The 10,702-nt window shown below is 62.6% G+C and overlaps 1 protein-coding gene across 1 annotated transcript in view; it reads right to left on the reverse strand.

Moving 5' to 3' along the window:
• Positions 1-386: 386 nt before the first annotated feature.
• The window catches only part of Agrn (agrin), a 34,826-nt gene continuing 24,510 nt past the window's right edge, over positions 387-10,702 (reverse strand). The window contains exons 12-35 of the mRNA XM_013014108.1: positions 10,031-10,147; positions 9,787-9,951; positions 9,521-9,664; positions 9,318-9,442; positions 9,136-9,241; positions 8,735-9,049; positions 8,518-8,655; positions 7,988-8,115; positions 7,764-7,878; positions 7,569-7,688; positions 7,096-7,461; positions 6,816-7,008; positions 6,185-6,400; positions 5,647-5,873; positions 5,429-5,563; positions 5,143-5,242; positions 4,892-5,056; positions 4,645-4,756; positions 4,124-4,240; positions 3,804-3,996; positions 3,635-3,722; positions 2,095-2,316; positions 1,715-1,818; positions 387-1,329 (exon numbers count right to left, since the gene is read on the reverse strand). Coding sequence (XP_012869562.1) covers positions 1,172-1,329; positions 1,715-1,818; positions 2,095-2,316; positions 3,635-3,722; positions 3,804-3,996; positions 4,124-4,240; positions 4,645-4,756; positions 4,892-5,056; positions 5,143-5,242; positions 5,429-5,563; positions 5,647-5,873; positions 6,185-6,400; positions 6,816-7,008; positions 7,096-7,461; positions 7,569-7,688; positions 7,764-7,878; positions 7,988-8,115; positions 8,518-8,655; positions 8,735-9,049; positions 9,136-9,241; positions 9,318-9,442; positions 9,521-9,664; positions 9,787-9,951; positions 10,031-10,147 — 3,869 coding nt within the window. The 3' untranslated portion in view covers positions 387-1,171. The remainder of the gene's footprint in view (positions 1,330-1,714; positions 1,819-2,094; positions 2,317-3,634; positions 3,723-3,803; positions 3,997-4,123; positions 4,241-4,644; positions 4,757-4,891; positions 5,057-5,142; positions 5,243-5,428; positions 5,564-5,646; positions 5,874-6,184; positions 6,401-6,815; positions 7,009-7,095; positions 7,462-7,568; positions 7,689-7,763; positions 7,879-7,987; positions 8,116-8,517; positions 8,656-8,734; positions 9,050-9,135; positions 9,242-9,317; positions 9,443-9,520; positions 9,665-9,786; positions 9,952-10,030; positions 10,148-10,702) is intronic.

The raw sequence follows: 10,702 nt of genomic DNA on the forward strand, positions 1-10,702 counted from the left end.
ACACCACTCCAGAGGCAGGATACCCCCCCCCATGCACACCACTCGGGGCTCCAGCCCTCCACCCCCAGCAAAAATGAGGCCCCATGAAGCTCAGCGGGCAGCTGGAAAGAACAGCCTCTCTTGTGAAGTTTTCAGATTTATTTCATGGTGTTCGATACAGACATACTGAAGTTAGTGATGAAACACCATGCAACTCCCTCCAAGCCCCCCCTCCCCGCGTTGGGAGGGGGCTGCACCCCCCACTGTATCTGGTCTTGCTCCCAGGATGACGAGGCATTCGGGCAGGCAGCGAGGGCACAGGTGTTATGGGTTTAAGGCATGGCTAGCACTCTGCCCTTTGACCTTGGTCACGATCGAGCGGATCCCAGTCTTTCTCAGAGGAGGCCCTGGCGGCTCTGCCGTTCCAGGCAGATCAAGTAAACCATGAAGAACGTATTTGGCGCTCAGGCCTGGATAGCCATTCTTGAGAAGTTGCTGCTGGCTTTCCATGCAGTGGGGCAATGGAGGTAAACCATTCACACATACTGGCCCACTTGCCCTCTGGAGCTCCTCAGGGGGCGTGGAGCCGGTGGTGGAGACAGTCTCTTCCAGGGTGGGGGTTAATGGGCGAGGCCAGCTGAGGGCCAGTCAGGGCACCTTAGACGAGTTGGGGTCTGGCTTCTACCTTCAGTGCCCTAGAACTGGTGGACATTCAGTGGAGGCGGAGGATAGCTCCAAAGCTAACATTGTTGCTAAGTCACAGTACTGGCACATGGCCTTGGAGTCCAGGCTAGTCTGGGGTAAGGCTAGCCCAAAGCACACACAGGAAGAAAGAAGCAGTTCACATTGCAACCAAGAAGGGCCATCTCCTCCTGCTCTGGTACATAGCTCTCGTCCGATGCAGTGGGGGTGGCGTGGGGGAGCAGGGGACAGTAGGGACCAGCACAGGTGGACAGGCACAGATGCACAGTGCGACCCGAGGCGGCCTCTGAGCCCCGTGCTCCGGCTGCCACGTTGCCCCTTCGAGTCTCTTGGCACTGGTTTGTCTCCACAGCGTAGCTGCCTGGACGGAAGGGAGGCTGGCCAACAGTCTCTCTGGCCAACACACAGGCAAGAAAATCATATCAAAAAGCAACAAGTTTACAAAAATAGAAAATAATTACAGCAGGGAGGGGGGCGCTCCAGTGCCGGGTCAGGGGGCAGCGCAGGGCTGAAGTTCTGGCTTGGTGACCGCATCTTCCAGCAGATGAAGCGGGCGCAGGCCCACCACGACATCCCGCAGGCAGCCCACGAAGCCTGTGCTGTAGGCCTTGGGCAGGGTCTGGCCCACAGGCAGCTTCTGCACGCCTCCTGCGGGACAGTTAGCAAGGTCGCCGTGAGTGACAGCACCGCGGCGGGTGGAGGGGCTCTGGCACCCACCCAGGTGTCGCCCATGTATGTGTTCCATTCTTGGGCCCGGTAGCCTGACCACCGCAGGGTAAGCACGGATGGGACCGAGCCCTGCTCTGGAAACCCATCTGCTGTTTTAAGGGGTCAGTTAAGATCTAGCCCCAGGGGGTGGGTGGGCCAGCACTCTGCCACTTGAGCCACAGCAGCACCTCTGGCGTTTTCTGTATATGTGGTCCTGGGCTTCATGGGTGCTAGGGGAGCACTCTCCCCCTGAGCCCCCTTTCCAGCCCGGTTCCTAGATATCCTGAGGCCCTGGGTGTCCTCCCCCAGGCCACCCAGCACTCACCAAGCCACAGGGTCCCGTCGGTATCCAGCTGTGTGGCTCCCAGAGGGGAGGAGCCCGTCACCGGGGCCTCGTTGCCCACCTGAAGGGAGCCTTCCCTCTGTTCCCTAAGGACATGGGGGGGGGGCACGACTGTCAGTCAGGCCTCCTCCAGTTCCTGAGCCTGAGCCCCACCTCCGGGCTCTTGCGGGCCCCCTCCAGACCCCAAGGCCCCCTCCCCTCCACTCAGGCCTCAGTAGGGACCACGCCAGGCATCGCTCCTGGGGCAAGGATGTGGAATGAGACTGCCAGCTGCAGCTGTTTCTCCTGCATCTCCTCCCTCCCCAGCCGCAGGCCTGGGGGAGGCCATGAGCATTGTTACTATCTTCAGGGCACCCACGGACCTGTGAGCCCTGACCCGCAGCCAGCGGTTGGTGTTGACCCTCACGGTGGAGCGCAGCACCACAGGTTGGGAGCCCAGGTCGTAGCTCAACTGCAGGCGTCCATCCACAATGGCCAGGGCCACATAGTCCGAAGGCCCCGTGACCTTGCCGCTCCACAGGACTAGCCCCTGAGTGGCCTCGGTGCGCAGGCTCAGCTCAAAGTGGTTGCTCTGGAGCGCCTTTCTGCTGGAGGGTGAAGGGGGAGCGTCAGGGCCTGGGGCGGGGGCAGGCAGCACACACCGTGACCAGAGGCCACAGAAAACGGGGGCAGGGCCTGGGGCCAGGGGGATTGGTCGGGGCAACGCCAACTGTGAGAGACAGGACTGACAGAGGGAGAGCACAGATGATCAGACACGGCAGCACACAGAGGGCCTCAGCCAGCCCGGGGTCTCTCAAGCACTGCCATATGCTCACCTGTGATGGGCCCCAGAATCCAGAGTTTCAGGGCTTAGAAGCAGGAAGAAAGGGCAGCAGTAAGCAGAGGAAAAAGGTTGAGATGCAGGCTCAAGTTCCCTTGTCAACATGGGTGGTAGGAGAAGCAAGCATGACCCCAGGACATTAGTGACCCTTCCCATCGAGGTCTGAGCGGCAACACACATGCAACACCAGTGTGAGGACACAGCGAAGGGCCGGAGTCAAGAAGGGCGGCTTGAGTCACATGGAGTGGAGTGGAGGTGAGGGCGGCTTGAGTCACATGGAGTGGGTGGAGGTGAGGGTTCACCTTCTGGGAACAGCCCTGCACTCTCAGGAGCAGACACATGTGGGTGCACACGTATGCGTGGCCGTGCATGTGGACACGTGCTTGCATACATACATACACACATTCATACAAACTACACGGACGGGACCCTGCGGCTTGGTGAGTGCTTGGGGTGAGTCTGGGGGAGGGGCACCAAGGGCCTCAGAATATCCAGAAACGGGGCTGGACGTCGCTCAGTGGTGGCGTGCTCTCCTAGCACACATGAAGCCTGCTGCCTACAAACACGTGTGCACACACAACTCTAACAGACACATGCACGTACACACAGAACAACAGGTGTACTTGAGTGTGCGCACACAGTCGTAGTACACAATTGGACTGGGGCCTCAGTGGTTTGGGAATGGCTGCTGGGGTGGTGAAGGGACGGCTGGTTTCCTGGGGAGGGCAATCCCCATCTCCAGGGTAGGAAGCTTGCACAGCGCAAGCGGTCCTGGCCTTATCCCTTCTACCAAGGGCGGAACCCACAGTGGAGCACAGAGGGCTATGAAGATGGCTGTGTGCAGAGAATGGCCCGGTGCAGGAGGAGCCAAAGGGTACTTACGCAGGGATCTCATTGGTCAGCTCACTTGGGAACAAAGAGACAAATATGAGAAGAGGGTCTAGAACCGAAAGGGACACTGGGCCTGTCTTCCTGGCCACAGAGTTGGGGGGTGGGCTGAGGAGGGTTGGGCATCCACCTTGCACGGTGTGCCCAGACAAGACCGGACAGTCGTGGGTGTCTGGCCCCCGGCAGGAGGTTACCTCTCGGTCACTGCATTGAGGTACTCAATGTAGGTCTGTCCATCAAAGGCCAGTGTCTCCAGGTCCCCTGCCGATTTTTCAACCAGTCCTGGGAGACAGGTGGAATGAGGTGGGCCCAGGGGTGGTTTTTCCAGGCCGCACTAGCCCCAGCCCGTAGCACCTCACTCACCCTTCTCGCAGCGCCGCCCTGAGAAGCCCCCAGGACACAGGCATTCATAGTCGGCCCCCTTTGGGAGACACGAGGCCCCGTGGAGGCAGGGGTGCCCTGAGGCTTGGGTACAAGGGTGATCTGCAAAGGATGAGACATCCACCGCCCGCAGCATGTGCTCCTGGGTCAGCAGCTGCTGGCCTTTGAGGGAGAGCTGCAGGGGAGAGGATGCATGAGGTCAGCCTCCCTGTCCAGACAGCCCTTGCTTGGAGCAGAGTCCCACCCACCACAGCCCTTCCTCCACCTGGAGAGGCCTGGCCGGCCCCACCAGCCCCTCCTACCAGCTGGATGGCACCGTTAAAGCCAGACGACACCGCGGCGGCCCGAGCCAGCTTGCTGAAGTCCGGAGCGCCGCCCACATAGAGCGGCTCCTTCAGGTTCAGCATGGTGTGCGGCACCTGCCGGAGGGGAGGGTGAGGGGCCGAAGGAACGGGCCAGACCAGAGTGCTCGCGACTGATGGCCCCCGCCTAGCCCCACTCCCTAGGAGGCAGAGTTAGTCACACAGAAATGGAAGACGCGGGCCTTAGTGGGAAGGAGCTACTCTAGGGGTGGGCCTCGGAGACGGTGCGCTGCGGGGGCAGACAGTACCTTGCGGGATTTCTGACATCCGGAGAGCGGGTGGGGGGTTGCAGAGCAAGAGCCAGAGAGCAGTGGGGGGCAGAGAGGAGACAGACCAGGCACAGGACAGACGAGAGAAAACAGTTTTGTAAGAGGTGATCGTGAGGGGCTGCCAAGCCCCTGGGGAGGAGGGGCACAGGAGCAGGCGGGAGGGCGGGCAGGCGGCAGGCCTGGGGTACTCACTGGCGACTCCCCCAGTACGCGGGGCCCGTCGCCCACACGGAGGGCGCCCTTGCGGCCACTTCGCTCCACGGAGACCCTGGTCCAGGCACCCAGGGCTATGGGTTCCTTGCTCCTGCGAGGAGGGGCCATGAGTGGGCTCTGGACGGGTCCACCACCTCACCCCCACCCCTCCCTGTGGTCCGTCTGGGAAGAGGTCCAGAACCAAGTCCTAGGCATCGCCAGCCAGGGCCCACGCCTGCTTGCCCACCTGATGACTGCAGCCCCCTTGCCCAGATCATAGCGGAACTCCAGACGCCCATCGCGCAGTGCCAGGGACACAAAGTCCCCCTTGCCATCGGTCTTCTGCCCATTGTAGAGGAGCAGGCCGTTGGGGTCACGGGCCAGGAACACCAGCTCCAGCTCCATCTTCTCCCTGCGGCCACGCGAGGTTGTAGCTGTGTGCACCACCCCATGCTCTGTGGAGCAACTTCTTTCCCACACCCCTCCTGCCCTACTGACCCCAGGTCTCTTTCAAAGGTGTGCAAGCCTTTCAGTTCCAGGTAGGAGAAGCCACTGAAGTCAGCCAGGAAGGGTCGAGAGCTGGAACCCCTCTCTGAGACTGTGGAGGACAGGACAGGGGTCAGACAAGACTCTAGGCCCACCCCCGGGTCTGCCGCACTGCCACAGCCCCACATCTACCTGAATTCAACCCTAGCACTAGCTTGAATCCCACCCCAAACTGGACAGCTCAACCCAAGCACCTGACTCTGACCCTCCTCCTCTCCACAACAGCCCCTGCCCCCACCTGTCTGGCAGAGGGCCCCCTCACGTCCCGGGGGACACTCGCACTCGGCCCCACCCCTGGGCAGGACGTGGCAGGGCGCTGCCCCCGGGCAGGGGTTTGGCTGGCAGGGGCTCTCTTCATCTGCACACGTGGGACCTAAAAGGAGATTGGATGAGGGTCTCGAGAGGCGTGAGCCCCACCCACAACGCCTGCCTTCCCGCGAGCGTCCGGGGCCTCACCGAAGCGGCCAGGCGGGCACTGGCAGTGGAACACGCCAGCTCCCAGCTCCCGGCACGGAGCCCCACCGTGGCAGGGGCTCGGCACACAGGCTTGGTCGCCACACTCGCCCACGCCAGAGCCTCGGGCCGCCCCCCGCCAGCTGCCGAGCTCCAGCTGCTGGTTGTTAACGTCCAGCAGGCGGATGCAGCCCCTCAGGCCAACACCAACCGAGGTCCTCTCAAGCACCCTGTGTAGGGAGGTAGCAAGTCAGCCAGCCGCCGTTCTAGCCCCTGCGGTCACCACTCCCACCCCTCATGCTCTCAGGGTTGTCAGTCTTACAGACAGGGCTGAAGCCAAGGGTTGGAACTGAAGGTCAGAGCCAGCCTAGCCCCTCTTCAGAGACCCCCACCAAAAGCATGCTATACCCGAGGGTCAGGGACCAGTGGAAGGTCAGGGACTGGGTTGAGGTCAAGGCTACAGCCACTGCTGTCCCTCCACCCCACAGCAAAGTCAGGGACTGGGCTCGCTTTCACGGTGGACCACCCAACTTCCGCTCACACGGCAGCCTGGTCCTCTGGGATGCCGCCCACAAAGAGGTCCGTGTCCAGGTTGAGGCCATCGGTGCCACTGGGACTCTCACCCACCACTGGGGTCTCGCCATCCACGGAGAGCGTGCCCTGGCGCCAATGTCGTGACAGTTCCAGTCGGTGCCACTGCCCGGGCTCCACCGGCACCAAGCTGGTCAGCACTGCTGGCCCTGAACCTGTATCAAACCTAGGGACAAGAGTAGGTGTTCGGCTGGGCGCCGGTGGCTCACACCCGTCATCCTAGCTACTCAGGAGGCTGAGATCCGAGGATTTTGGTTCAAAGCCAGCCCAGGCAGGAAACTCTGTGAGACTCTTATCTCCAATGAACCACCTGAAAACTGGAAGTGGCCCTGTGGCTCAAGTGGTAGAGTGCTCATCTTGAGCTGAAGAGCTCAGGGACAGCGCCCAGGCCCAGAGTTCAAGCCCCTCAACCCACCAAAAAAAAAAAAAAAAAAAAGAGCAGATGTTCAGAATGCTTGTCTGGAGCCATCGCTAGCCTGGCCCATCCCATCCCCCTAAGCCCCAGGATAGATAGGCCTTCTATTTTCATAAGGCCCAGGCCTGGCCTGCTACCATTCAGACGCCTCGCCCCTTCTGCCCACCTGAACTGCACATGCCCACCCAGCAGTGCCAGTGCCAGGAAGTCCTTGCCGCGTGCATTGCCATTGTAGAGCAGAAGTCCCTGAGGCTCCAAAGCCCGGAATTCCAGCGACAGGCGCAGGGTGTGGTAGGCACGCAGGGTAGGGAAGGCAAGAAAGGAGTGGCCCCCAAAGGCTGGCACGGAGGAGCGGAGCGCTGCGGGGCAGAACCAGCCAGAGGAGTGCCCTGGGTGAGCCGGCCCTGCCTGCCCACCCAGGCCTCGCCCTCGCGGATGACCCTTACCCTCCTCACAGACGGCGCCTCCTCTGCCGGCAGGGCAGCTGCAGGCAAAGCCCTTGCCAGAGTCCTGGTCCTGGCAGGTCCCCCCATACAGGCAGGGCTGGGAATCACAGGGAAGGGACAGCTGATGGGGACCCAGAGGCAGAGTCCGGCCACGGCTGGGGGCAGTGGTGGGTGGCCGTCGAGTGGCAGGGGGCGCTGGGGTCCTGCCGATGGGCCAGCTAGTGTGAGTGGGGTAGGCACGTGGGGTCACGGCCGAGGAGGGCAGTCGGCCCACCGGGGTCACGGCCGAGGAGGGCAGTCGGCCCACAGTAGCTGCTCTGGCTGTGGCTCCTGTTGCAGCTCCCGTGACGAACGCCGGAAACCAGTCTGTGGGGTGAGGGAGCTTTCAGGTCCCCCGAGGACCAGGGCAGGCACGGTGGGGGGCGGGGGAAGGGAAAGGGACCCGGCAAGACACAGCCCGGCCTGACACTCACCGAAGTCCATGAACCGCACGTGTTCCTGAAGAGGCTTCCTCACCACCAGGGCCCGGCGTCTGGACGCCTGGATCTGTCGGAGCAAGGCCCGGCCCACATCGGGCGCCTGATAGGCTGTGGCTGAGGGAAGGTGGGTGCTGAACATGGTCTGCTGCCATGCGGCTCCCACCCACCACCCCTGGGAAGGGCTCTCACTGGGGTCAAAGTGCACATCCACCATGGCGCGCACCGATCTGCCAGGCCCCAGGTCCCTCAGGCGGACACTTCGGTAGTCCTTCTTTACATCTGAGTTCCGGAACAGGTCGTCCAGCTGCAGAGTGGGCGAGAACATGGGGCATGTGCAGACGCTGCTGGAGCTGTCGGTCCCCTGGGTGACCCTCCGGGGCTTCCGGGGAGGGCTCCCCACCGCCGTGCCATACCGCGCTCTCAATGCTCCTGGCAGTCTCCCCAAACAGCTCTGACTTGGGGTCAGCCATCTCAGGCGTGTAGAACAGCTCCTGCCCCTCGACCCCCTCCAGTTCCAGCACTCCCTGGAAGGCCTTGGTAGCTGTGGAGAAGGGGCAGTGAGCACCTGCTACGGCCCAGCCTCCCTGGCGGCACGGGCTGGGCCCCGCAGCAAGCCAACACGGGGCACGGGCAGGGAAAGTTAGTCAGATGATCATGTGGTTAGTCAGTGGGGACCCCGGGGCAGGACTGGCACCCGTTACCAGGCGACTCCTAGGCTGGCTTGCAAGGAGAGAGAAGGATTAGGTGCGGGGTCCAGGGCACACATGGGCTTCAAGGGCTGAGACCACAGAGTGCATGCGTGTGCGGACCCCCACGCCCACACACGCACGTGCCATGGCCTGAGGCCCGTGACTCTGTACCAACCTGCGGCCAAGGCTGAGGAGAGCGCCCTGGAGCGTCCGGGCTGCTTCTCACGCTCGCCCTGCCCATGTCACCCACTTACCCGGGCAGTTAGAGCCCTCTGCGTCCAGGGAGGGTGTCTGGCCATCCGAGCAGCAGCCCAAAGGTGAGTTGTAGCAGGAAGCCCTTTCGACGGGCAGCCCGTGGGTTACCTCACGGCTGCTGTCGGGAGGCTCGAGGCCTGGGGAGGTACACCGTCTGAGCCTGGCCCGCGTGGAGGCCCTAGGAGCCCCACCCCCACGTCCGAGGCCCCTCCTTACCCCCAGAGCCTCCCCCACTGGCCTCCTGGTCCCCACTCAGCTCCTCATCACCACTGCCGTCGGCACTGCCGGATTCACCGAAGGCAGACAGGGCGAGACTGGACACGGTGGAGGGTGCTGTGGGTGGCAGGGTCCGCATGGGCCACACAGTGGTCCTGGGGAGGCTGGCTGTGGTCTGTGGGGGCGATGACGCCGCAGGGGTGGTCCAGGCCCGGGGGCTGCTACTGGGAGCCAGCGGGAGGGTGCCGGGCGAAGGTGGCGAGGCCTCGCTCGAGACGTGCCCTGGGCTGGTGGGGTAAGCCACAGGAACGGCCTCTGCAGGGAGACGGGGTGGGCAGGCCGGAGTCAGGGCAGGGCCTCTCCTCCCCGGTCAGCCCCGGGCGGTGGCTCCCGGGCCTCACCCTGACACGGGCCCAGGCTCTGGGTGGAGATGTTCAGCCTCTGGCGGCAGGCGATGGTCTTCAGCTGGCACTCATTGCCGTAGGTGACACCGTCTGACCCGCAGACCTGGGGCACAGGACAGAGATGCTCGTGCAGGACCGCCCTCTCCCACCCACCGCCCTCCACATTCCCCACCTCTCACCTTGGTGGCACTGGCCTCCAGGCAAGCGAGGACGGGGCAGACACAGTGAGCAGAGCCGCCCTCCTCCACACAGGAGGCGCCAAACTCACAGCGCATCTCCACACAGGTCTCGGGTGCCCGGGAATCTGGGGTAGACACAGGAGAGCACTACTAGCGCGGCCCACACCCTCCAGGACAGAGCTCAGCCCTGGCCCTGACCTCACCTGCCTCACAGCCGGTGGGGCCCAGGACGTGACCATCTGGACACTGCCCGCACTTGGGACCGGCCACACCAGGCCTACAGGAGCACAGTCCGGTCATCTGCTCACAGTCATCCCGCACTGCACCCCAAGGGTCACAGCTGCAGGCTGGAAGGAGGGACGACGCTGAAGCCCGAGCCTAAACAGGCTTCCCCAGCTGCCAGGGAGCCCTGCCAGAGGTCAGGCCAGGGCCCAAGCACAGCAACGAAAGCGCGTGGAAAGTCACTCACGAGTACAGCCGCTTTGGCCATTGGTGACAATGCCACGGAAGTTCCAGAAGCCGGGCTCACATCGGTCGCATCTGAGGCCACCCACACCTGGCCGGCAGGAGCACTGGCCGGAGGCCGGGTCACAGGTGGCCCCGTAGGAGCCATGCGGGTTGCACCGACAAGTCCCTGTGAAGGGAAGGGGCACCGGTCCGTGGCGCTGCGCAGCGCCACCGGGTCAAGGTCAAAGCTGGGCTTGAATACTCACCGGGGCAACCAGCCAGGCCCACGCCCCGGGCCGCAGTGACATTATCCTGACAGCAGCCATACGGTGTCTGGGTACAGTGTGTTAGGGCCTCAGGCAGCAATGGGGCCAATGTGGTACCTACAAGAGGAGGCAGAGGGTTCAGGCTTGATGCAGTGCAAAATTCCCACTCTGAACCCAGTCACTTTGCCTCTCCCTCACTACTCAGGCCTCTGATGCCCACTCCCACTAAGTTCTGAGAAGCTGCGGTTGAAGTTACGGGAGAGGTAGATACATCACACAAAAGAATGTGTCTGTAAATGCAGGACCCAGAACCCACAAAACACAGACTACACACAGAACACTCAAATAGCATGGACACCCAGCCTCAGGCCCACACAAACCAGGTCCATATGTCCGCCAGTAAGTATGTTTTTACAATCACATGAAGAAACGTGTAACCATGTGTGAATGCACACATTAACACACATGTACAAGCTTTGTGAGGAAGGCGACCGTCGGTCTCAGCGTCCTAAGAGCCAGGCGTGCGCTGTGGGGTGGGGTGTGGTGCGCTGTGGGGTGTGGTGTGGTGTGCTGTGCTGTGTGGTGTGCTGTGCTGTGCTGTGCTGTGTGGTGTGCTGTGTGCTGTGCTGTGCTGTGTGCTGTGCTGTGTGCTGTGCTGTGCTGTGCTGTGTG

This window comes from Dipodomys ordii, unplaced genomic scaffold, assembly GCF_000151885.1.
Source record: "Dipodomys ordii isolate 6190 unplaced genomic scaffold, Dord_2.0 Scaffold22, whole genome shotgun sequence".
Classification (NCBI taxonomy): domain Eukaryota; kingdom Metazoa; phylum Chordata; class Mammalia; order Rodentia; family Heteromyidae; genus Dipodomys; species Dipodomys ordii.